Here is a 27,005-nt window from a genome sequence, read left to right as displayed (position 1 = left end):
CCTCTACTTATCAGTTACTTGGTGCTTCACTGATACCCTCCATTTCCACATGAATAAAATGGGCATGACAGGAACCCAGTTACATTGAAAATAAAGCCAAAGCCAGTGGTGGTGGCCCACACCTTTAATCTCAGCATTCAGAAGGAAGAGGTAGGGGGATCTCTATGTGTTCAAGGCCGGCCTGGTTTATACAATGAGTTCTAGAACAGCCAGGTCTATTTAGGGCATCCTGATGCAAAACAAAACAAGAAGCATGAAAATTAAATCTTACAAAGAAAAAAGTCATTTAACGCATGGTATAATTCAAGTTAAGCATCACATAGATGAAAGTAATCCTTGGTGTTAAGAGACAGGAGGACAGCAAGTGCAAACACACCTGCACTCCTTCACTCACCTTTTGAACTTCGGGAACCTGAACTCACCCGAGGGAGAAAAGAGGACGTCACATCAAGGCAGCCCCAACCAAGTTTCTTCTCCTGTAGTTTTAGACATAAACGAAAGACTACCTCTGTTCTCACCTATCAGTTCTAGTCTATGGGAGCATCTCCTTTTCCTCCAGCTCTCTCATCTGACCCCTAAGAGAGCAGTTCCTACCGGAAGACATTTCTACAGTGATAACATCCTCCTAGCCCTTTCCTGAGGTTTTTCAAACAAGGTGAAAATGTTCGGATGCGCTGCTGCCAGGGGCTCGAGTTCCTTTGGTAGTTGCCCACTTGCTGTCGGCACTCATTTTTCAGCTACTCTTTTTCTGTTTTGTTTTTTTGTTTTTCAAGACAGACTTCTCTGTGTATGTAGCCTTGGCTTTTCTGGAACTCTCTCTGTAGACCAGACTGGCTCCAGACTCACAGAGATACACCAGCCTTTACCTCCTGAGTGCTGGGATCAAAGGTTTTTGCCACTACTGCCAGGCTTCAGCTCTTGCGGGATACCGGGATACCATGTTAACAATGATTCCTACTGCTGCCCCATTCAGAGTGAGTGGTCTGTTAGGGTAAGAAATCAATATACATTCTGTAAACCATTTTTTAAGCAATCTGGAGTGGAGGGAGGGAGAGAAACAAGAGGTAGAGATAGAGAGGAAGGGAAGGAGGGAGAGAGGGAAGGAGAGAGAGAGAGAGAGAGAGAGAGAGAGAGAGAGAGAGAGTGTGTGTGAAGACTAAAGGTCTCTGGGCAGCACTGTCCTGAACTGGCTTAAAGATAGATGATCAAACCACATTCTCTAGGGACTAATCCAGTATTTCTCAACCTTGTGACCACTTTGGGGTTCAGTGACCCTAAGGGTCGCCTAAGACCATCGGAAAACACAGATATTTACACTACAATCTATAACAATAGTAAAATTAAAGTTATGAAGTATCAACGAAATAATTTTATGGTTAGGGATCACCACAACATGAGGAACTGCATTAAAGGGTCGCAGCATTAGGAAGGGAGAGAACCACTGCTCCAGTCCTCTAGGCCTCAGTTTCCCCACCCACACGACAAGGGTTAGGCTTGATGGTTCTTGCCTCACTGTAAGTCCCCAACCTAAGACTCAGCGAGTCCACGAGTAAAATTCCTTCTAGAAGCTGGGGCTGTGAGTGTCAGAGCGCCTATCTAGGAGGTGCCAGGACGTCGGTTCCCGTACGGGGGGGGGGGGGGGGGGGGGAGCCGAGGAGAACACCCAGGACTTGACGTGAACTCGCTGGCTGTGACAAGGCAGGTCAAGGCTAAACATTTGCTCTCCGGGTCCAGAGCGGCCCGCGGAACACCAACGGGCGTTAACTTACGCATACCTCCTGCCTACACTAGCAATTCCTTCCACCACTCACGGACTCTGGGAACCCGGGCTTTCCTCTAAACTCCAGGTCCCGCCCCGGGAGGGAGCGCGGAGCCAGTTTACCCTTGCGCTTGCGTAGTGTGGTTCTAGGGCAAGGGTGGTCCCGCCAGCGGGCGCCCTGCTGGTCACCAAATCTCGCGAGATCTCAAGCGGACATTACTGCAGGGGGGGGTCACCGCATCCGGACGCCGGAAGCCAGATGAAACCCGCAGCGGAGGAGAAAGTTGCAGTGACCTGCGGGCGTCCTCACCGAGCTCCTGGCGACACCGGCGGTATAGCCTGGGACATTAGACTAGGGAATGCCCAATAAGCAGGTGTTTAAGAGTTGTCTGGGTAGACAGCGTGAAGTTTGGGCATGATTGAGGGGCCTCAGATTTGAGCATCTGTTGAACACCTACTGTGTGCATAGGGAAATACTTAAATCGTGTCAAAAGCTCTTGGTGCTGAGGACCTAGGCAGTCGGCTTGAAATTCTGGTCAGTTTCTGTGAAAGTGGTTGGTAGTAGGAGCTACAGAGGAAGGTTGGGTTTCCGAGGGAAGGAAGAACCATGTAGGAATCTCACATGATGGCAGAGAGGGCAGAGGAAAGACCCACTGAATCTTCTGTGGCAGAGTGGTCGAACAAGATACGGCTGAACCCAAGGCGTCTTTTATAAAAAGGTGTCAGGTCTGGATTCGATTCCGCAGCATCGCGTTAGGAAGCTAGTGTTGTGAAATGGTGTGTTAGAATGGGTTCAAGTGTGAGCCAAGGTGTGCGACCTTGGACAAGTCATTCAGCCCCTCCCCCCATAACTTCTGGGAAGAGGAGACATTTTCAACTTAATCTTGGTAGTGTTTGAGGAGAAAGTTGAATTTAAGCAAACTAATAATTTATTTTTTCTGTACTGGGGATTGAATCCCAGACACACACACCCCCATGCATGCTAACAAATGTTTGTTTTTTTTTTTAAAACTGGACTGTATCTCCAGTTCGTATTTAATTTTTATTTTGAGACAGGTTCTCACGAGTTTGCTCAGACTGGCCTTGAACTTGCCATCCCAGTTCTGCCCAATAACTGGGATTACAAATGTACTTTATACTATAGCATGTTCAGAGGAAGCAAAACTCACTCACCCAGTTTTGGGGCACCTGAAAACATTAGGAACTAAACCAAGAGGTCCCACCTGGCTAGAAACATAACATGTTCTCTGCTCAGTGAGCTTTTCCTTACATGGGCACTCAAGAATTTTTTTTTTCTATGACTAAGCAGATCTTTCGCTGGTATTATTTCGGAATAGTAACACCAGTTACAAAACCATTTAATTTAACAGGCAAATGGGATTGCTGAGGCTTACCCCCACCCACCTCCACCAGCTCTGCCATGGCTCTTCCCCCACTGCCCTTCAGATCTTGAGTTTGGCCTATCGTATTCTAGGTGGAAATTTTGTGAGTAAATGAAGGTTTCTTGTGTGATTTGAGTATGTTGATTGTTACGCTGTTGAGAGTGCGGCTGTCCTTCACTGATCAGTTGTATTTGACCTGTGAAGATTTCTGATTTAAAACGGAAGGCCCCGCAGCAGCACCTGATGATGAGCCGTGTTTAGGCAGGCCTGTCATATCATAGTCATGTCTTTGAATGCCTGTGTTTGTTCAGGAAGACTTCACCACTGAGCTACACGTGTAGCCAAGCCATAGATTTTTCTTTTGTAGATAGGATCTCTCATGTTATCTAGGTGACCTTCAACTTGAGATCCTCAGGCCTCAGCCTCTGGAGTTCTGGTATTACAGGCATATAGTATCCTGCTAGCTATAGCATGTTGTTTTTTTGAGTCAAGGTCTCTTGTAGTCTAGGCTGGCCTTGAATTTTATTATGTAGCTGAGGCTTTGAACTCAGTTCCCTGGCCTCTACCTTCTTGGGATCACAGTGGTAGGCATCACTGTTGGCTCTGTTATTTTAGGGGAATAAAACAAGACTGAAAGTAAACAAATATGAAACTTCTCTGTCTGACAGTTAACACTGATCATCAGGATCAGAACCACGGAGGAGTTCAGGGCACACCTGCAAGGACTTAGCTTGAGTTTAGGTTAATTGAGGGAGGTCGACTCACTCTCAGATTGGCACTGTTTCCTCTGGTTGGGTCCTGGATTGAATAAAAAGAACAAAGCTAGTCGGACACCAGCATCCACTCCACTGTCTCTGGTTCTTGGGGTGTCTTGTGACCCTGCCTCCATCCCCTGCTGTGACTTCTCCACAATGGACTACATCCTTGAATCGTGAGCCAGAACAAACCTGTTCTCCTTGAAGTTGCCCCTGTCAGGGTATTTCCTCACAGCCACAGGAAAAGAGACTAAGACATTGGAACTGCTCTTTTGAAAATTCAGCCATCACAGTACAATTAATAACCACAGAAGGACAGTCTGACCAATTGTATTGGAATAAACTTGCTTTTTAATTTTTATTTATTTATTTATTTATTTATTTATTATGTATACAATATTCTGTCTGTGTGTATGTCTGCAGGCCAGAAGAGGGCACCAGACGTCATTACAGATGGTTGTGAGCCACCATGTGGTTGCTGGGAATTGAACTCAGGACCTTTGGAAGAGCAGGCAATGCTCTTAACCACTGAGCCAACTCTCCAGCCCCCTTGCTTTTTAATTTTTACGTGACTTCTATACATGTCAGTTCCATAGAAAATGTGTCTGGCAGGAGGTGATGGAATGTACTTGTAGTCACAGCCAGTTAAGAGGATGAGGCCAGGGAAGCCCTGAACTCCAACTCAGGAATGTGAACACCTAGCAGCCCCATCTTAGAAAAGTTTCCCATGGACTAAATGACATGGTGAAATAAGATAGACAGCACCGCATAGATTCCTGTCCTATGCTGGGCAGTGGTGCACGCCTTTAATTCCAGCACTTGGGAGGCAGAGGCAGGTGGATCTCTGTGAGTTCGAGGCCAACCTGATCTACAGAGTGAGTTCCAGGACAGGCTCCAAAGTTACAGAGAAACCCTATCTTGAAAACCAAAACAACAAAAGATTCCTGTCCCCCCCCCCCCGTCCCCCCCTCCCCCGGCAAAAAAAAAAAAGAATCTGAAGCACTTGCCTCCTGCATGCCAGGATCCCAGTGGGGGGTGGGGTGGAGAAAGAGAAATTGAATCTCATTATCCTCTAAATCTACCTAATCTACCTATCACTTTCAAATAGGAGAAGATAGAAGAAAAAGTCACAGTGAGGAACAGTCAGGACTTTACAGACAAAAGTGACAAAAAAAAGCAACGGCATGAACTAGAAAGGAATGGAAGAGAGCCCCCAAATGCAGTGTGTCAACCTGGAGTCCTGATGGAGTCTGTCAGCTGCCAGTGCTTGGGCTGTCTGAGCACTAGATGTTAGGGGCAAGAGGCTGCCTGTGCTGCTGATTCTGTCACTAATGGCACAGTATTTATGTTGTACAGAAACTTAACTGAAGGATTTTTGAGTGATAATGGGATTTGCTTTAAGGGAAAGCCAGAAAGTATTTTATTCTGATGAAGAGTATCCCAAATGAAGAGTGAGTTTGAGATTAACTAGCCGTTTCTGCAATCACTACTGAGACTATCAGCATGTGCATTAGAGAGTTTAAAGGAGTAGGGTGCGTTTCTGCATTCATCATCGACCTTACTGAATGTTACCAACACCAGATATTTAGTTCTTTTCTCCCTTTGGGTCCTAGGTTTCAAGCCTAGGACCTCATACATGTCAGGCAAGCGCTCTACCACTAAGCTGTATCTCCAGTTCTAAACATGTCGTTTTTTTACATGTATTATATGCATGAGTGTTTGCCTACATGTATGTGCATCAAGTGCATGTCTAGTGCCCAAGGAAGCCAGAAGAGAGTACTGGGTGCTCTGGAACTGGAGTTAGAAATAGTTGTGAGGCATCTCACATCTGTAGGTTAAGAAGAGAACCCATGTCCTGTGCAACAGCAGCAAGTGCTCTTCACAGCCGAGCCGTCTCTCCAGCTCTCACGCTCTGGCGAAGAAGAGAACCGACTTGCAGATTGTCCTTTAACCACCACATGAACACCACAGTATACGTGCCCCACCCCCACCAAAAACAAGAATGTAAAACAACAAAATAACCTCAAACCCCTGAGAAAAAGAAAGCTTGTTAGTAATTCAGTCACTGAGGTGGATCTCTGGGGCACCCTGGCATACACACTCAGAACACAAACACGAAAGAACCTTTGAAAAATTGGTTGTATTACAGTTGAAGAGAGTTTTTTGTTGTTGTTTTTGGCTTTTTGAGACAGAGTTTCTCTGTGTAGCCTTGGCTGTCTTATCCTACAGAACTCACTCTGTAGACCAGGCTGGTCTCGAATCCAGAGATTCACCTGCCTCTGCCTCCCGAGTACTGGGATTAAAGTTGTGCACCATCATGTCCAGCTAAACAGTTGTTTAAAATTTTTTAAATTTATTTTGTGTGGGTGTCAGGGCTGTGTGTATGCTATGGCACATGTGGAGATCAAAGGGTAACTTCTGGAAGTCATGTGGGTCCTGGAGATAAACTCAGGTCAGTAAGCTTGGCATCAGGAGCCTTACCCATGGAGGCATCTTGCTGGCCCAAGCGATTAAGTTTTTAGTCTGCTTTCTGATATTTGAGATCCCATCCTGGTTGTACATGTTGGACAAGTGCTTTACTGCTGAGTTGTTTGTCCAGTCCTTGGCTAGTATTTTTCATTTATAGCTTGACTAACTGCCTGATTCTGGAGGAGTGTGAATTGGGGTTGTTGTTGTATGTTTTTAATCAAACCTTAGTAGAATGCTTAATCCTGATGGTGTGAAGACACATGTCTCAGAATTATCCATGACAGAGATTTTTTTTTCTCTTTCGGTCTTCAGTGAATGTGATCCTATTAGCTAAGAATTCTAATTGGACTTAGTTACTATTTTTCTCCATATGTTTACATTAGGAAGCAAACTGACAGGACAGTATTAGGTTTTTTTTTAGTTCTGCTCTTTTTAGTTCATGGGTATTGGTGTTTTGCCTTTGTGTATGCATGTAGTGCCTGAGAGAGAAGAGGGTGTCAGATCCCCAGTACTGGAGTTGTGAGCTGCCATGTGGGTGCTGGAAACTGAGAGCAGCCAGTGCTCTTAACCACTGACCAACCTCTCTAGCTCTTTTTAGATTCTAAATATGACTTTTCCTCTCCATTCAGATGCACAAATGGAGTCTTAAATTTTTCTTTCCTTGGTTTTCCGAGACAGGGTTTCTCTGTGTAACAGCCCTATCTATCCTGGAACATGCTTTATGACTTTGAACTCAAGAGCTTAAAAAAATTTTAATTGAATACTTCATATCTTTCTAATGATTTTTTTTATAATTACAGGATTTATTTCCTACAGAAGTCTTGTGAGGCTCCTGCACAGATAGAGTGATGATTATACAGAGAGTGGTATTGAACTCCCGACCTGGTATGTATCGTTCTGTGAAAATGAGCAGTCCTGGTCTCTGTAATCATTCCTGGAAAGAGAAGAATAAGAATTGACATGATATCCGTGTGGTAAACTAAGGTAGTAATGTAAATTAAGATTAGTAAATTTCAGATCTTTCAGTTTGAGGTTAGAGTGAGTTCCAGGACAGCCAGTGCTACACAGAGAAACCCTATCTCAAAAAAAATAAATAAATAGAAAAGAAAATAAAGAAAAAGACTAGTAAATGTGTTAGATAAAACCTTTTAGACAATGTCATATTCAGTTTTCAGATGTCAACTTTTCTCCTTTTTAAAATATTTATTTAACTTTATTTTATATGCATTTGGTATGAAGTTGTCAGATTCCCTGATACTGGAGTCACAGGCAGTGGTCAGCTGCCATGTGGGTGCTGGGAATTGAACCTGGGTCCTCTGGAAGAGGAGTCAGCACTCTCAGTCTCTGAGCCATCTCTCCAGCCCCAGATGTTAACTTTTCAAGGCCATTTGAATCATGGAAAGTTATATTGAAAGTGTCTAATTTTGGATTTTTCCTTGTGGTAGGTGTGACTGATTATTTATATTGGCTTTTCTGTTTTACGTGACATATACCATCTTTTATCAATACTGACATCTCGCTGGGTCATAGAAACTTAGGTATGGCAGTAATCCGAGTGTGGGCCCACTGTGTTGTGGTCCTGTCTTGTTGCCTGCTTACCATGTTTTCTGCCCTCGGTTTTAGTATAGTGAATAGCTAGCTTGAGACCTTTACATTGGATCCCACCTTGGAAATCAGGAAATGGTTCCTGAAAAGAAGTTTGCTCTTGTTAAACATAATTCAAGATGAATACACTTCAGTGATGTTAGCGTCCGCTTAAACATTTTATTTATTTGGTTGGTTGGTTTTGTTGGTTAGTTTTTTGAGACAGGGTTTCTCTGTGTAACAGTCCTGGCTGTGTTGGAACTCACTCTGTAGACCAGGCTGGCTTTGAACTCACAGGGATTCACCTGCCTCTGCCTCCCTGAATGCGGGGATTAAAGGTGTGTGCCACCACTGCCCGACTTTAAGCATTTTTCTTATACCTCATTTTCTAGTTATCTTATTTTTAAGACTTTAAAAGCAAAATAGTAAATGTTCATGGAAGCCTCTGTTTGTGTCTTACAATGAAGATGAAAAAATTACCTAATTTTTTTGGTTTTTTTATTACTTTATAAATTTTAACTCCATAATTAAAGGTTGAGTTCAGTTTTTTTGAGGATTTATTTTTATTTTATGTATATAGGGTTTTGCTCCCATGTGTATCTATGCACCCTGTGCATGCAGTGCCCATGGAGGTCAGAAAAGGGCATTGGATCCCCTGGGACTGGAGTTCTAGATGCGTGTTAGCAACTGTGTGGGTGTTGGGAATCGGACCCCAGACCTCTGGAAGATCAGCAGATGCTCTTAACCACTGAGTCATCTCTCCAGCCATCCTGTGTCCCACCCTTAGCTCCCAGCTTCCTGTCCTCACTTCCTCCCATTTTTTAAAGAGAAGGTCTCACTATGTAGCCCTGGATGGCCTGGAACTCACCAAGCTGGCCTCAAATTCTGAGTCCACGGCCTCTGCCTTCTGAGTGCTGAGATTAAAAGTGTGCACCACCGCTACACAAGAGAGTGGGATTTTTCATTTTCAGAGTCTTCCTACTTTGAAACAGAATATGTTATATACCTATAATCATTTTTTGAAAACAAAATTAGTTTACAAGAGTATTTCTGAACTTAAATTCAAGAGTGATGGGAACTATTTGAAAATTTATGCTGAGTTACTCTTGTTTGAATTAGAAGGGAGTACTTTAAATCCTAGGGTAACTTTAGAAAATGTTATGAGAAAGTAACTTTTCCTAGGCATGGCTCTGTGCACCTTTAGTCCCAGCATGGGATGCAGAGGCAGGTGGATGTCTCTGAGTTGGAGAACTCAGCCAAGGCTACATAGTGAGACTACCTGGGGGTGGGGGGGAAGCAATATTTTAACTTCATATTTTTGCTTGAAAATCTAGGGAAAAATGGAAATCCAGTGGCAGAGAATTTCAGGATGGAAGAAGTCAGTTTAGCAGATAATATCAGTGAAGGACAAGTTCAGGTTAGAACTCTCTACCTCTCTGTGGATCCTTACATGGTAAGAAACGGGGTGTTGTAATTGATGAAATAATTCTGGTCTTATGTTTTAGTGTTGTTGCATCAGAATTTTATTGTGCTTATTTGAGAAATGATGTCTTTTTTTTTTCTGGTCTCTTGAAACAGGGTTTCTCAGTGTAGTCCTCTAGTTCTCTTGAACTCAGAGATCCACCTGCTTCTGCCTCCAAGTGCTGGGATTAAAGACGTGCACCACCATGCCCATCTTAACACTCCTTAACACTTATAGACGTAATACTTGGTGTGAAGAAGTATCTCATTGTGGGTTGATTTCCCTTTTCCTTAATGATTAATTTTGAGCATATTTCCATGTGATTATTGGCCACTTGTATGTCTTTGAAGAAATATCTGGGGGCTAGAGAGATGGCTCAGAGGTTAAGAGCACTGACTGCTCTTCCAGAGGTCCTGAGTTCAATTCCCAGCAACCACATGGTAGTTTACAGTCATCTATAATGAGATCTGGTGCCCACTTCTGGCATGCAGGCATACATGGAAAAAATGTTGAATACGTAATAAATAAATAAATTTAAAAAATATCTACCTAGAGTACACAAACATCTTAAACTTGAATTATTTGGGGCTGAAGAGATGGTTCAGAGCAATTACTGTTCTCGCAGAGGACCCAGGTTCTATTCCCAGTACCCACATGGTATCTCACAGCTGTCTGTAACTTTAATTATAGGGGTCCAAGTCCCTTTTCTGAACTTTTTGGGCATCAGATATACACTTGGTGCACATACACCATGCAGGAAAAACATTCACATTAAAAAATAACAATAAATTTGATTAAAAAACAAAAATGTCTCATTTCATGGAAAATTTTAAAAAAATGATCTGTATTATTGAGTTATAGACTTTGTTTTCTAGATATAAACCCTGGTACCCCATACTGCTCTGTAAGAAATATCTCCTCGCCAGGACAACTAGGACTGTTACACAAAGAAACCCTGTTATGAAAAACAAATAAAAAATAATTATCTCCTGTTTTATGGGTTGTCTTTACACTCTATTGCAATGACAATATACTTCTTGTATGTTATTCATTTTGATAAAGTCCAGTTTACTACTTTTTCTTTTTGTCATATATGTTTGATCTCATATTTAAGGCTTTGCTTCACCCAACACTATGAAGATATAACCCTAACTTTTCTTCTAAGAAGTTTATAGTTTTAGCTGTAAAATATGTGTGGCCCATTTTGAGTTAATATTTGTATGTATTATGAGAAAGAAGTCTGTATTATAGTTCTCCGAGGAGACAGAAACTGTGGGAGACAGATGCAGTTATAGAGGCATAGATAGAGAGGGGATTTGTTAGGCAATTAGCTAACACAATCATGGAGACTGAAAAGTCCACCAGAAAACCAGGGAGGCTGTAGCCTGGCTCAGTCCAAGTCTGAAGGAGACTTGAGAACCAGGAAAACAGATCATGAAAGGCCTGGGAACCTGCTGCACTTGTCTGTTGGAAATGTGAGTCCCAGAGACCAAAGAACTTGCAGTTCTGAAGTCTAAGGGCAGAGGAAAGACATCCACTCCAGAGAAGAAGCGGATTCTTCCATATTCCAGGTGATTTGTTTCTTTCATGCAGCCCCTGACACCTAACTAGATGGTGCCTTGTGGGCAGATATGGTCCACTGAGCCCACTAGTTCATATGTGGAGGCTTCAGAAACACCCGTACAGATATCAGATCTGCTCAGAGACATCGTTTAAGTCAAGTAAGCATCTCGGTCTAGTAAGACGGACATCTAAAATCAGTTCTCTTTCTTTCTTCCTTCTTTCTTTTTTTCTTTTTTGTAGTATTGGGAGTGAGCCTATGCCTTTGATGTTAGGCAAGCATATTGAACTACAACCCCACTGACACCCTAGATGAATCATCCAGGGTTCAGCTTCAGTCTTTTGGTGGATACATAGTTATGTAGCATGAACAATAAAAACCCAGAGACAGATATTGGGGTTCACCCTGAAGATCAGAAAATCAACACAGCCAAGCCACTAGAGAGCTCTTACGCTATGAAATCTTGAGACTGAAAGTGAGAGTTCCTGTCTCATCCTGCTTTATATTCCTCTCTAGTGCTGGGATTAAAGGCGTGAGCCACTACCGCCTGCCCTCTATGGCTGACTAGTGTGGCTGCTGGGATTAAAGGTGTGGCTACCACTGCCTGACCTGTATCACTGACTAGTCTGCTGCTTTGCACTGATCTTCAGGCAGCCTTTATTTATTAAAACACGGATAATAAACTGGGCAGTGGTGACGCACGCCTTTAATCCCAGCACTTGGGAGGCAGAGACAGGCGGATCTCTGTGAGTTTGAGGCCAGCCTGGTCTACAAGAACTAGTTCCAGGACAGACTCCAAAGCTACAGAGAAATCCTGTCTCAAAAAAACAAAAACAACAAAAACAAATAATATCGCACTATACAGTTGTGTAGGTGTCGTTTGTTGAAAAGACTGCACTTTGCTCCTGATACCTTTGTCAAAAATCTGCTGACAGCTGGGGGAGGGTCTCACACCTGCACCCCAGCACTGGGAAAGCTGAGGCAGGAAGGTGACTGCAGTTTGATGCTAGCTGAATTACAGCGAGACTAAAAAATAAATAAATCGTAAGTCAGTTGACCATAAAAGCATTTACTTCTAGATTCAAACCTTATTCCATTAATATGTGTGTTTATTCAAATGTGTCTTGTTACCTTGATTATTATGACTACAGTGAGTTTGGAAAGTAGCAAGCATGAATCTTCCAATTCTGTTTTTGTTTTTGTTGTAGTTGAAAGGTTTGTTTGTTTGGTACTTCTTTGTCAGTTGGTTTTTTGCTTTTGTTTTTTTTTTTGTTTTGTTTTTTTGGGTTTTTTTTTGTTTTTTGTTTTGGTTTTTCGAGACAGGGTTTCACTCTTTAGCTCTGGCTGTTTTGGAACTCACTTTGTAGACCAGGCTGGCCTCAAACTCACAGATCTCTGCCTGCTTCTGCCTCCTGAGTGCTGGGACTAACGGCATGTGCCACCACTGCCCCACTTAAAATGTTTTATTATATTATTTGTGTGTGTGTGTGTGTGTGTGTGTGCGCGCGCGCGCGCGTGTGTGTGTGTGTGTGTGTGAGTTGGCCAGAGGACAACTTGAAAGAGTCTAGTCTTTCCTTTTACCATTTGAGTCCTGGGGACCAATCTTAGGTTGCTAGACTTGGTAGCAAGCACCTTTACCTGCTGAGCCATCCCACCAGCCTTATAAAATAAATGGTCATTTCCCCTTCCATCTTTGAGTCTGTAAACAACTGTATTAATTATAACCACTGAACCGTCTCCAGGCCACCTATGTGCTCTGGTTTACATGTGGAGACCAGAGCACAGCTTTGCAGTCAGTTCTCGCCTCCCACCTTTATGTGGGTTCAGGGATCAAACTTGGGGGTCAGGCTTTTGTTGACTGGCTGGTAAGCAAGCCTCCAGCATCTGCTTGGCTCCGCCCCTAGAGCTTCTACAAGTGCTGAGGTTGCAGATACACACTGCTGCACCCAACAGTGAATCTTTAAAACTTCCAAAAGGAAAAGATGGGCCCTAGGTGGTTTCCTTAATGAATTCCACTCATTTTTAAAGATTACATTTATGAACTTGTATTTTTGTGCATACTTGCATGTGCACGTGCATGACTGCCATGGCTCACAGGTGGAGGACAGGACAACTGAGAGTTGGTTCTTTCCTCCTTCTATCATGTGGGGCCTGGAGACTGAACTCAGGTTGTCAGACAGGCTTAGTGACAAGTGCCTTTACCTGCTAACTGTCTCAAAGGTCTTACTGATGTGCCAGTACTACACTGTTCTGATTACCATACTCTAATTTGAATAGATCTAAATTTACTTATTTATTTTCAGTTGTGCTTCTTTACTGGTAAGAGTTAGGTACATGGTTTCCCCAATTTTTGCAGAGTAAAATAAGTGGGGGGGATGGCACAAGAGAGACTTACCTGCTTTTCTTTCACTGGGTAAATTGAGCATCCCTTAATGAAGGCTTTCCTCTCCCAGCGCTGTAAGATGAATGAGGACACTGGCACTGACTACTTAGCACCTTGGCAGCTGTCTCAGGTGGCTGATGGTGGAGGTATTGGAATTGTAGAAGAGAGCAAGCACATACATTTGGCTAAAGGCGATTTTGTGACTTCTTTTTATTGGCCCTGGCAAACCAAAGCCATTCTAGATGGGAATGGCCTTGAAAAGGTGAGTATAATATAAAACTTTCTGATCTTTCTTCCTTTATTCTCATGTCTTCATTCATATTACTTTGTTAGGGAAGGACTAAAATTGGACTAGATCCCCAACTCTCTGATCTCACTTACAAGACCTTAAAGGTCTTGATGCAGTATACTTACAGGGAGGGGCATAGAGATCTGAGAGAGGAAGCTGGGCGTGGACACTAGTTAGTCTTTAGCTCTGACTTCTTGGCTTAAAACTGTGACTTCAGTATTGCTTAAAATGGACTTTTGGCGGGGGGGAGGGGGTTCGAGACAGGGTTTCTCTGTAGCTTTGAAGCCTGTCCTGTAGACCAGCCTGGCCTCGAATTCACAGAGATCCACCTGTCTCTGCCTCCCAAGTGCTGGGATTAAAGGTGTGCATCACCACCACCTGGCTAAAATGTACATCTTTTATTTTAGGTAGACCCACAACTTGTGGATGGACATCTTTCATATTTTCTTGGAGCTATAGGTATGCCTGGTTTGACTTCCTTGATTGGGGTACAGGAGAAAGGTCACATATCTGCTGGATCCAATCAGACAATGGTTGTCAGTGGAGCAGCAGGTGCCTGTGGATCTTTGGCTGGGCAGGTAAAGTCTTCAAAAATTACTTGACTTTTCTAAAATAGAAGGCATAAGCAGATCACAGAATCCATGTGTATAATTTAAAATATAAAACTAAGGGCTGGCAGGGGGAGGGGAGAGGCAGGGAGGGGAGCAGAGAAAAATGTAGAGCTCAATAAAAACCAATTAAAAAAAAAACAACTGAGGGCTGATAACATAGATCAATTGGTAGAGCGCTTGCCTACCATGCATGTAGCTCTGGGTTTGACCCCTAACACCAGGTAAAGCAGGTGTGGTGACACCTGTAATCTCAGCACTTACAAAGCAGAGGAAGAAGATCAAAAGTTCAAGGCTATTCTCTGTTACTTAGTGAGTTCAAGCCTAGCCTGGACTACATAAAAGTTTGTCACAAAAGTAACTAATTTTAGAGTTAGCCATTTGTAAGTTCCTGTGATATGGCAGATAACTGCATACCCACGCACATGCAAGCAACAGATTAAATTTAATTAAAGACTGAACGTGGGAGGGGCCTATTACGGTGAAGGAGGAATTCAGAGGAACGGGAAAGGTGAGAGGGAATGTGGCCAACTATAACCAAACTATAGGATACATATATATGAACTTGTCAAGGATAAAAATCATCTTAACTAAAAAGATTTGTTATTTTTGTTTGATGTGTTTGTGTGAGCACATGCATGTTCGAGTGTCAGATCCCTTGAAACTAGAGTTACAAGTGGTTGTGAGCCTCCTGATATTGCTGTTTCAAACCAAACCCAAGTCTTCTATAAGAGAAGTAAGTGCTCTGAACCACTGAGCCATCTTTCCAGACTTCTTCTTTAAAATTTTATTATGTCATTATTTTGCACATTGTTGGCGGAAATCGTATTACCTGTTTAGATTCTGTTGATAAAAATGAAAAAAACAGGTTTTTGTGTCTCTTTCTCTGTTAACTAAAATAGATGTGGCAAATGTTAGAGTAGTTCTGTCATCTATATAGGGATGGAAATCATAGAGATCTAAAAGACAAGCAGGGAATAGAGAGATGCCCAGTGACCAAGAGTACTCACTGTACTTGCAGAGAACCCAGGTAAGTTCTCAGCACCAGAGTGGCTTAGAACTCTCTAACCGCAGGTCAGTGCTGCCTTCTGGCTTATAGGACACCAGGCATGCACATAATACACATATATACATGCAGCCAAAACACACAGATAAATACATCTTCACAAAATATGATAAAGAGGGGTGTTGGGTTGTAGCTCAGTGCTTTGAGCCCTTGCTAAGCATGCATGAAGCTCTATGCTCAGTTGCCTGACCAAACAACAATATAAAATCAAACTCTTATTTTAAAGAAATTAATAAGAATTCTTCATCCTCAAGAAGGTTATTTATTAATGTATATTTTGAAATGGAGTCACTTGTCTCCCTGGCTGACCTCAAACTTACTATGTAGCTTAGACTACCTTTGAATTCCTATTCCTCCTACCTCCACCTTCCAAGTGCTGATACTGCAGAAAGCTATTGAATTGTAGGTATGTGATAAATGTTTTCAAAGAACTGTACAAAGTTCAATGTTTTATAAATAGTAGCAATATTAGTTATCTCTTTGCTGTGATAAAATGCCTGCCCAGGAAGGAGGATTTTATTTGGTGCACAATTCCAGGCTATGTTGCATTATGGCAGGACGTCATGGCAGCAGGAGCACTCAAGACACAGAAAGCAGCGAATGCCTGCACACAGCTTGCTCTCTCCTGTGTATTCAGTGATGTGCCCCAGCCTGTGGAATGGTACCCACCACATTCGGTGGGTATTCCCTTTTCAGTTAACCTCCATAGACGTGCCTAGAGGTCTGCTTTTGTGGTAATGATTCTAGATCTTGTCAAGATGATCAGCCATCACAGTAGCTGTGGTGGTTTGAATGAGAAATGCCCCCTTAGTCTCCATTATTTGAACACTTGTCACCCAGTTGGTGGTGCTGTCTGGGGACGGTGCAGCTTGCTGGAGGAAGTATGTCTGTCACTAGGGGTGGGCTTTGAGAGTTCAAGACCTCATCCTACTTCTAGTTTGCTCTTTCTTCTTCCTGCTTGTGGCTGAAGATGTGATCTGTTTCCTGCTTCTGCCACCATGCCAGCTGCTTGCTGCCTTGCTTCTCCTGGGAAATGTAAACACAAATAATCTCTCTCTCTTAAGTTGCCTTTGGTTGCTGTGTTTTATCACAGCAATAGAAAGTAACTGATACAGTAGCTTTTATAGTATGGGAAACAATGTATTTTAGCTATTGTTTGTGTTCTCCGCAGCCCTGAAAATTATTGAATTTTAAGAGTGATAGCTTGGGTCTGATTACTTATTTTAAAAATTACATTAAAGTTGTAAGTTTTAAACTATATATATATATATATATATATATATATATATATATATATATATTTTAAGGATCACATCTGTTCTCAGTCTCTTTGGTTTTAATTTTTTTCTCTTTTCATTTCATTCTTTTTTCTTTTTTTGAGACATAATCTCTTTATGTAGCCTTGGCTATCATGGAACTTGCTATATAGAACAGGCTGGCCTTGAACTCATAGAGACACTTGCCTCTGCTTCTTGAGTCCTGGGATCTAAGGCGTGTGCCACCACATTTTAAATGTTTTAGTCTAAAGCACTGTAATGAAACCTAAATTGTGATGAGTGCTGTCTTAGGGTGAATCTGGATGTGATGGAACATCATGACTAAAAGTCACTCGGGGAGGAAAGAGTCTATTCTTATATTTCCAGGGAACAGTTCATCACTGGGGGAAGTCATGGCAGGAACTCAAATAGCAAGCTAAGGCAGAGACTGTTAGAGGACTACTATTGACTACCTTTTTAATCGACTTCAGATCCACCAGCCCAGAAGTAGCACCACCCACAATGGACTGGGCCCTCCCACTCCAAACACTAAAGAAATGCCACTACAGGCTTGCCTACAGTCAGATTTTATGGAGGCATTTTGAAGTTCCTGCCTCTCAGATGATGCTAGCTTGTGTCAAGTTGACATGAAAATTATCTGGGGCACATATTCTCTTATACTTGCAATATCTTGTGTTCTTTGACATTTTTATGTTTGTGTGAATATAAAGCCACTTAATTTTCAAACATTTCCTCCCTAGATTGGCCACCTGCTTGGCTGTTCCAGAGTGGTGGGAATTTGTGGAACACATGAGAAATGCCTCTTTTTGACTTCAGAACTGGGGTTTGATGCTGCAATTAACTATAAAAAGGGGAATGTGGCGGCACAGCTCCGAGAGTCGTGCCCAGCTGGAGTGGATGTCTACTTTGACAATGTTGGTGGCGACATCAGTGATACGGTGATAAGTCAGGTGGTTTGCTGGTTTCTTTCCATTACAGATCTGATACTGTATTTTATGTATTGTGATATTTTTGCTTGATACGGAGGGAAGCTATAAAAGTGTAGTGTTCATTTTGACAAATTCCATGATTATTGTGTTTAAGATATACAGAAGATTTTGATACTTGCTGTCATTTGATTGCACATTTGTGTTCTGAATTTCAGTTTCTGCCTCGTGATATATTTTCACCTTTAGTTTACTTTTGTGAAAAATTAAGAGTTACACTTCTGGAATACTGAGATTCTGACCTGTATCTCACCAACCACCAATCACCTAACAGCCATAACCCCTGAGTTGGGTAGGGAGATGGTTTTCATAGATTATCTATGTTATATATTTTTATTGACAATGTGGTAAAATATCAACAGTTGATAATAAAAATAAATAGATATTGACTATATGTAAAATTACTTACAGTTGAGATTATATCATTTCAATCTAAAGAAATATATGATCGGGCTGGAGAGACAGTTCAGTAGTTAAGAGTGTGTACTGGTCTTGCAGAGGACTGAGTGTGAATCTGTGTGAGCGTCCCTGTCAGGCAGCTCAAACCACCTGTATCTCAAGCTCCAGGGAGAACTGGCCCCTTTGGCCTCATCAGGGACCTGCACTTATGTGGATGTGTCAGTTATGGAGACTACTTGGTCATGGGTTTAAGCCAATAGAAAGTCTTTATTAGATGGTCAGTGTTTGGGTCCCAGTGTAGCCCCAAGCCTTTCTCAGGGTGAGCTTTTAAGCACAAAAACCGTATCCTGAGTTGACATACTTCAGGTAACAAGAACAGTTAATCAGAAGCAGAACTACAGAAGCCAAAAAGCAAGGTTAATACATTTAGACTTTCCCAGAACTATGGACTTTGATGGATTAGGCTTTTGAGTTGGCAGGTGGAGCTGTCAAAGTGCTGAGTTTAACAGCCTGAATGTTACTTCTATCATGGAGTCAGCTGTGGTAAAGTCTCGGGACCTGCTAAGGTCTGGGGACCTGTTACAGTACCTATACATGTTTACAGACCCACCATATAAAATAATAAGCTTTAAAAAAATAGACATACTAGTCAGGTGGTGGTGGTGCACACATTTAATCTGAGCACTCGAGATAGACAGAGGCAGATAAATCTCTGTGAGTTCAAGGCCAGCCTGATCTACAAGAGCTAGTTTTTCTAGGATAGGCTCCAAAGCTGAAGAGAAACCCTGTCTCGAAAAATCAAAACCAACCAACCAAACAAATAAATAAAATGAACATAGTACAAAAAAGCAGCAAGGTCACTGGCAACTAATGTAATTTTTTTGGTGATCACCAAACTTTTATTCTATATTCTTTCAGAGTGGACTTAATAAAATTTGTAGGGGCTAGAGAGATGGCTCAGCACTTAGAGTACTTACAGCTCTTGTGGATGACTGAGTTTGGAACCTGGCACCTACATCAAGCAGCTGAAAACCATCTGTAACGATCTAGGGAGATCGAAGGCCCTCTCCTGGCCTCCACAGGCACCTGCATGCATGTGGTGAAAATTTATGGAGGCATGTGCATGCACGTGCACATACATAAATAAATAAAAAGTACTTCTACATAGGTAAATCTTCAAAATAAATGAAACTAATTGAAAAAAATTTAAGTGTGGTGGTTAAATAGCTTTCATTGATGTAGTCCTAAATCCATCAATAGGAAGGTGGCTGAGGGTGTAACTGTCAGTGTTTCTCTGTGCAGATGAATCAGAACAGCCACGTCATCCTGTGTGGTCAAATTTCTCAGTACAATAAGGATGTGCCATACCCTCCTCCACTGTCCCCTGCTGCAGAAGCAATCCAGAAGGAGAGAAACATCACAAGGTGTGTGTGCTACCTTTCCCTTACTATACTGGCACAGGGGCTGGGGCTACGGAGCTGAATTTCATAGGTGGGAAATGTTTCATTTATAGTTCTTTTTCCTTATTAAATATAATTGAAAAGGTTTTTTTTTGTTTTGCTTTTGATTTTCGAGACAGGGTTTCACAGCCCCTGCTGTCCTGGAACTCACTCTGTAGATCAGGCTGACCTCAAACTCTGCCTCCCAAGTGCTGGGATTAAAGGCGTGCACTACCACTGCCTGACTGAAAAGTATATATTTAAAGAGGTTCAATATTTAAATTTTGGTTAACTGTTTCTCGGAAAATAGATACTTGGCTTTGATTAGATGAGATCATGTGAGGCTATGAAGGAATGTTATCTATAAATGAAAAATCACAATACTGTTGCCAGGGTTATAGATGATAAGCAGATATAAACAAAGTTTGGTGTACTTCCTTATCCTCACACCTAAAGCTGTATCTGCCCAGACTCAGCGTGGTTATAGGCTAATTTAAAGACAAACAGGGATTGCCAATTTGAAAGATTTGATTGTGTTCATTTGTTTTTGTTTTCAAAACAGGTTTCTCTGTTTAACAGCCCTGACTATTCTAGAACACTCTTTTAGACCAGACTGGCCTTGAACTCACAGAGATCTGCGTGCCTCTGCCTCCCACTAAAGGCCTATGCCACCACTGCCCTCAGGTTCTCACTCTTGAAATATTCTCTAATCGTTATTCTTTCATTCTCTGTTTACAGAGAGAGATTTACCGTGCTAAACTATAAAGATAAGTTTCAGCCTGGACTTCTCCAGCTGAGTCAGTGGTTTAAAGAAGGAAAGCTAAAGGTAAACCCTCTTTTGTTTTTTGAAACCACGTCTCATGTGGCCCAGGCTGGGTCTGAACTTGACAATTACCTTGAACCCTTAACCCCCCATCTCTCTGCCTCATTGGTGCTAGAATTCTAGGCATGCTCTACCATGCTTTGTTTATGTGGTGCTGGGCTTGAACCCAAAACTAACCAAGTACTCTACCAATTGAGTCACATCCCCAGTCCAAATTTCTATTAACTATAAAAGTATATTTCTGCTGCCATTTGGCATACTTTTTTTTTTAATTTACTATAGCGAACATTGGTTTCATTACAAAAGATTGGCTAGAGAATTGGCTCAGTGGTTAAGAGCACATTGCTCTTGCAGAGAACCCAAGTTTGTTTTCCGACTTGAATGTCAAGCTGCTCACAACTGACTGCAGCTGCAGCTCCAGGGGCTCTGTGAGCCTCTCTGAACCACCTAAGTAACTGCTCACACGCACATACTCCACAGAGACACACACGTAGACACATAGTTTAAAAAGTTAATCTCTGAATAAAATTTTCTCCCAGATGACCATAATCTTCTGATTGAGAAACCCTTTTATTAGCTCTATGCAATATTTTATTAAGCTCAGGACTGTAGAGGCTGCTCAGTGATTAAGAACACTTGCTACTTTTGCAGAGGACCCAGTTTGGTTCCCAGCACTGACATGGCTGCTACAAGTTGTCCATAACTCCATCCAGGGGATCCAGTAACCTCTTCTGGCCTCCCAGGACACCAAGCACACAGTGGTACATACATGTACATACATCTATGCATGCAGGCAAAACACAGATGAAAATAAAGCTAAACAATTACAAAGCTTTACTCTCCATAGATTAGTTACAAAGTCAATAGGTATATCTCCTGAAATCTAAATTTGTAATGTTCATTAACTTAAGTATTTGTGGAACTGTACTTAGGAATTCTGATTTCTTTTTTCATGCTATTTCTGGATGTTTTGTCTACAGAAATTTTTGTATAGCACTTGCTTGCCCTGGTTCTCACAGAGGACTGAAGAGAGGTGTCAGACCCTGGACCTGGAGCTACAGGTGCCTGTGAGAGCCATCAGTGCACTGGGAATTGAACTGGGTCCTCTGGAAGAGCAGCCAGAGCTCTTAACTGATGAGCCATCTCTCTAGTCCCAGAAATTGTGCTCTCTTAAAAGTCACATAAGCACATACCAGAATGCTCTGTGGATATTTTTTTAATGAGAATTGGTTAAATTTTATGTAACTAGAACGAGTTACTACTACATTTTATAAAGTACAGAAAGCAGTTGTAAACTCAGTAGTACAATTACATTACTTTAGCTTAATATAATCTATTCCCTTATAATTTTTATAGATTTAAGTAAATATCCTTTTAATATTCATTTCCTTTATGGTTATTCTGATTTTAGTTGTTGGGCAAAATTAGAAGTTTTTTGTTTTGTTTTGTTTTGAAGACAGTTCTCTGTAGACCAGGCTGGTCTTGAACTCAGAGAGATCCACCTGCTTCTGCCACCTGCCCAAGGACCGGGATTAAGAACATGTGCCACCACAGCCTGAAATTAGAAATTATTTATCTGGTATCCAGATAAGATGTTCTTGGAACCTGAAAATGACAGGCAAACTTGTATATGTGCACACTTAGATCATTTTTTCCCTAGAGGGTGTATGTGGACTGAGGGTGTAACTTGGTAGAGTGTTTGCTTAGCCTGCATGAAGCCTAGTCCACCCCAGGAGGGGAAATAAACAAAACAAAACTGGGTGTAGTGGCAAGGCCTGTCATCCCAGTACTTGGAAGGTGGTGGCAGGAGAGGGTCATAAATTCAAGATCATTTTCAGCTAAATTGCCTGTGTAGTTTGTTTAAGATTAGATGGGGATGAGAGTGTTGGGGCAGCAATGAGATGGCTCGGTGAATATGGACACTTGCTGCCTAGTGGATGAACTGAGTTTGATCCGCAGAACCCTTGTGGTAGAAAAGTAGAAAGAACTGAGCTGGGCATGGCAGCTTATGCCTTTAAACCAAGCAGTAGGCTAGCCTTGTCTACAGAACAAGTACCAGATGTCCTCTGACTTCCACATGCATGCTACGACATGTGCATTCACCCACAAAACAAATAAATGTATAAAAAAATTTTTAAGGCGATCAGACAACAGGAATATAGGATTAGGATTTTACTGAAAAATGGTGGCTACCCATTTTTCTACTGTATGCAAAATCCTAAATTGCATTGTTTCCTTTTATGGAAACCATTAACTCTAAATCTAACTATTTTTGATTTACAGATCAAAGAGACTGTGATAAATGGATTGGAAAACATGGGAGGTAAGATGAATGAAGATTTCTTCTACATATGTGCTCAATGCGTGTATTGATTTTTCTTTTAATGTACTTTCATGGCCTCTTTCATGCTAAACACACTTTACCACTGTGCTAAACCCTAGCTCCCCACCCCTTTTCTTCTTTGTGGAGACATTGCAGAGCTGTGTTAACTGAAAGACTGTGCGGTGATGGAACCTTGTGCATGCTAGCCTTGTGCATAGCTAAGGCTGAGCTATGTCTTCTTTCCTTCGCTTTGTTTTGTTTATCTTTTTTTACAGGAAGAATGGGGGTGGAGCAGAGCTTTTCTGATCTGGGTCTTGTCTTCTGATCTGGTCTGATCTAGCCCTGGTTGGCTTTGAATTTGATTGGTGGCTGAGGCTGACCTTAGATTCCTGACCTCCCAAGTGTTGAAATTACAAGAATTTGCCACCACACCCATCTTATTCATTGCTGAGACTGAGGATTGGGCTAGTTGGTAGAGAGCTGATCTACCATAAATGATATACAAATCATGAATATTAGCAACCACTATAACTCCAGAACTCAGATGGTAGAGGCAATACAATCAACTTAAGGTTATTCTCAGCTAATGAGACTGTTTCAAATATAAGTTAAAATAAAAATAAATAAAATAAACTGGGTGGTGGTGGTTTACACCTTTAATCCCAGCACTCTGGAGGTAGAGGCAAGTGGATCTCTGTGAGTTTGAGACCAGCCTGGTCTACAGAGTGAGTTCCAGGACAGCCAAGGCTACACAGAGAGAAACAGTGTCTTGAAAAACAAAGAAACAAACAAATAAATAAAAGTTACCTCTTCCCTGAGAAACTGTCCTATATATGTAGGTTTCCTTATATATTGCAATCAAACACCCTTAGGGTTCACTTTAGCGATATTTAATATGTGTATAAGTTACTTTTTCATTACCTGAAACAAAATCTTAGCAATTATTTTGCTCCTGATTTTAGAGGGTACAGTTCATGATCACTTAGCGCCATGCACTTGGGTAGGGCAGATCATCCTGGTAATGGGTGTACATGAAGGTGATAGAAGAAGACAGGAAGGGCCCAACTCTGCTGACTACTTTCTCCAGCTAAGCTCTACTTCATGAAGTTTCCAGAACCTCCTAAAACCGCACCACTAGCTGAGGACCATGCACTTCATGGATACACCATGAGAGTTCCTTCTGTATGTAATAGTTAAAACATCATGGAGAGAGCTGGGCAGAGGTGGCACATGCCTTTAATCCCAGACAAGGCCAGCCTGGTCTACAAGAGCTAGTGCCAGGACAGGTGCAAAGCTACACAGAAAAACCCTGTCTTAAGAAACAAAAAACATACCAAAACAAAACAAAAAAACACACAAAAATTATGAAGAGATGACTCATTGGTTAAAAGCATTTGCTGCTCTTTCAGAGGATCCGGGTTCAGATCCTGCCACCGACATGGCAGTTCATAACCAGTTCTAGGTGATCCAGAGCCCTCTTTGGGTCCCTACTGGCACCACACACATGTTGTATACTTACATATGTGCAGGCAAAACACCCATACAAATAAAATAAGTCTTTTGTGTGTGTCTTGCCTGCATGCATGTTTGTACACCACATGCATGCCTGGTGTTCATGGAATTCATAAGAGTGTTGGACCTCATACAGCTGGTGCCAGGAATAGGGATGGTTGTGAGCCACCACATGAGTGCTGGGAACTGAGCCCATTTCCTCTGCAAGAGCAACAAGCACCTCAGCCAATAAGCCGTCTCCCCAGCCCCAGATTTTTATATATATTAAATACACACACACACACACACAGTGTTTCTATGTGTTCTGTTTTGGAACTCACCCTGCAGACCAGGCTATCCCCAAACTCACAGAGATCCACCTGCCTCTGCCTCCTGAGTTCTGGGATTAAAGGCGTGCACCGCCACCACCTGACCCAGTGATTTTTCTTTTTAGATTTGTTTTTTGCCAGGGCAGTGGTGGCACATACCCTTTAATCTCAGCATTCAGGAGACAGAGGCAGTGGATCTCTGTGAGGTCGAGGCCATCCTGATCTACAGAGAGAAACCCTGTCTCAAAACAGCAAAAAATAAATAAATAAAAGGCAGAAAAATCACTGAAGAAATTATTCAAACTAATGTTGTGTGTCAGACCTCTAACAAACATATAGTAACATTTCTCTTTTCAGACGACCTATTCTTTTCTTTCAGTTGCGTTCCAGTCTATGATGACCGGAGGCAACATCGGGAAGCAGATTGTCTGCATTTCAGAAGATTTTTCTCTGTAGTCTGCGTATCTTCATCAAGGAAACCCTACATTTCCTACTGTGCACAAAGATTCTTAAGATACATTTAAAAAAATAATCTTACAGTACACATAGTTCTTAATTTAAGTGTAATTGTAATATTTTTAGTTAAATAACCTTCTTATTTTCAATATCATATATTAACTATATATCTAACTTGTGATTGTTAACCATAATACAATGGTTCTCAACCTGTAGGTTGTGACCCCTTTGGAGTCACTACCAGATATCCTGCATATCGGATATTTACATTACAATTCATAACAGTAGCAAAATTAGTTATGAAGTTGCAATGAAATAATTTTATGGTTGTAGGCCCCACAATGTGAGGAACTGTGTTAAAGGGTCACAGCATCAGGAAGGGTGAGAAGCACTGCCACAATAGATTTGGTATCATCTGTTTTTCTCTATTTTATTTTTGAGACAGGGTCTCAAATATGAAGTCCACACTGGCCTCGTACTTATGATTCTTGTGGCCTGTCTCCTGAGTGCTGGGATCACAGGCATGTACCACTATACCTGACTTATTTTCCTTGTAATAATAACTAGTAATAATAATTATTTTGGAGATGGATCTGTTAGTGTAGCTCAGGCTGGACTGATTCCTGAGGTTCCCCACTGCCAATTATCTCTGGGGTTACAGGCACGTGTTACTCACTATACTCAGCTAATTTTGTTTGTTAAAACTCTTGTTACATATATTTGTATCAAATATTTAAAAACTTCTGGATAGTTAATACAACTGTTAATGGATCATATGTAGGCATATCTTTAAGTTATTTTTAAAACTGGGTGAACACTCTAATTCTAAGGTCAGAAGCAGTTAACATCTGTTGAACTGGGGAAATTTTTAACATTATTCTTAAAGTGAGAGTATTAGAATTGCGATGGGCTTTCCATATTTCATATGGAAGAGAGACTGTAAAAGTCTTTATGTACCTATGTGTCTTGTCTGTCTGTACACCACATGCATGCCTGATGCCTGCAGAGACAGAATAGGGCATTGAATCCCTTGGCACTGGAGAGAGTTTTGAGCCACCGTGTAGGTGCTGGGTTCTTGAGTGCAGGTCCTCTGGTAGAGCAGCTGCTGAGCTATCTCCCCAGCCTGCCCAAAGAGGGACTTTTCATGGTAAGCACATAGGGTTGGGGACAGCATTGGGAGTATCAGACTGAGGAAGAGAAGTTTTGGATTGGGAGTGATATGAAAAGATAAATAACGTCAGTTGAGTTGATGAGAGACTCAATAGACCAGATTTACACCCAGAAGACTTGTGTTCTCCCAAATTACTATGTAGCAAGCCTAACAAAAGCTTGTGTTTACGTTAGGAATATTTTTTTGAGATAGTCTGTTATGTAGCTTGCTATGTAATTCAGGCTGCCCTGGAATTCACAGATCTCTAGCTGCCTGTCTACCTCTGGAGTGCTAGTGTTAAAGGTCCGCACTTTGGGAACCTTTGGAGGGCAAGTAGGTATAAACATCACTGAGAATTTTATTGGTTAAAGTGGGTTGGGGAAGTTATCAGGGCAGAACACTGTTCAGTATTCTAGGGGCCTTAATTCCCAATAGCAATCCCCACTCCCCAACTCGCCCCAAGTAAAAAAGCTTCAGAAAGTGGTGGTGGTGGTGGTGCACGCCTCTAATCCCAGCACTTGGGAGGCAGAGGCAGGTGAATCTCTGTGAGTTAGAGGCCAACCTGTTTTACAAGAGCTAGTTCCAGGACAGGCTCCAAAAGCTACAGAGAAACCCTGTCTCAAAACAAAAAAACAAAAAACAACAACAAAAAAGGCTTCAGAAAATGATAGGACAAAGTAAACTAACCAATGGTTGTAGACATGAATATTCCACATATATTGATGTTTTTATTAATTGTAACTCAACCTTTAGAAAAGCAAAATTGAAAATGTTTTCTAAGTGTGATTTAAGACACTTTTTTACACAGCCAATGTATTTTATAGGTGACACTTCCAATAAATACATTCAAACTGTATTAGTAATCACTCAATCCAGTTTTGCATCGGTCTATCGTTGTTTTACAAAGAAACTGGACCAGTTTCTTTCTGGAGGGTTCTTCATTTCTTCATATGTTGGTGAACTCCCAAATCTACTTTGTTTTTTGTTTTGTTTGGGGTTGGGTTTTTTGGGACA

General features: G+C 41.7%; 1 protein-coding gene across 4 annotated transcripts; it reads left to right on the top strand.

The window, feature by feature from the left end:
* The first annotated feature begins 1,935 nt into the window (after window positions 1-1,935).
* On the top strand, window positions 1,936-26,862 carry Ptgr2 (prostaglandin reductase 2). 4 transcript variants are annotated; one of them, XM_048449150.3, is made up of 11 exons: window positions 1,936-2,091; window positions 7,166-7,250; window positions 9,284-9,402; window positions 13,426-13,617; window positions 14,052-14,222; window positions 15,876-15,995; window positions 17,336-17,545; window positions 19,283-19,404; window positions 20,158-20,245; window positions 22,526-22,565; window positions 24,765-26,862. In XM_048449150.3, exons 2-11 carry the CDS (start codon window positions 7,214-7,216, stop codon window positions 24,839-24,841), a joined length of 1,176 nt encoding a protein of 391 aa, XP_048305107.3. In that variant the 5' UTR covers window positions 1,936-2,091; window positions 7,166-7,213; the 3' UTR covers window positions 24,842-26,862. The 4 variants fall into 4 exon arrangements, with proteins under 4 accessions (XP_048305107.3, XP_048305111.3, XP_048305109.3 ...); XM_048449152.3 differs by having other exon boundaries at window positions 1,988-2,133; XM_048449153.3 differs by lacking the exon at window positions 1,936-2,091 and adding an exon at window positions 2,174-2,294.
* Window positions 26,863-27,005: the final 143 nt, after the last annotated feature.

This window comes from Myodes glareolus, chromosome 11 (assembly GCF_982192425.1).
Source record: "Myodes glareolus chromosome 11, mMyoGla1.1, whole genome shotgun sequence".
Lineage (NCBI taxonomy): Eukaryota > Metazoa > Chordata > Mammalia > Rodentia > Cricetidae > Myodes > Myodes glareolus.
This window is presented reverse-complemented; position numbering and strand designations above follow the sequence as displayed.

Coding starts and splice junctions, on each gene's coding strand:
- Ptgr2 (XM_048449150.3), top strand. CDS start 7,214: ATGATTATACAGAGAGTGGTATTGAACTCCCGACCTG. Junction 9,403..13,425: donor TCTCTGTGGATCCTTACATG/GTAAGAAACGGG, acceptor TTCCTCTCCCAG/CGCTGTAAGATGAATGAGGA. Junction 14,223..15,875: donor GTGGATCTTTGGCTGGGCAG/GTAAAGTCTTCA, acceptor GCATTATGGCAG/GACGTCATGGCAGCAGGAGC.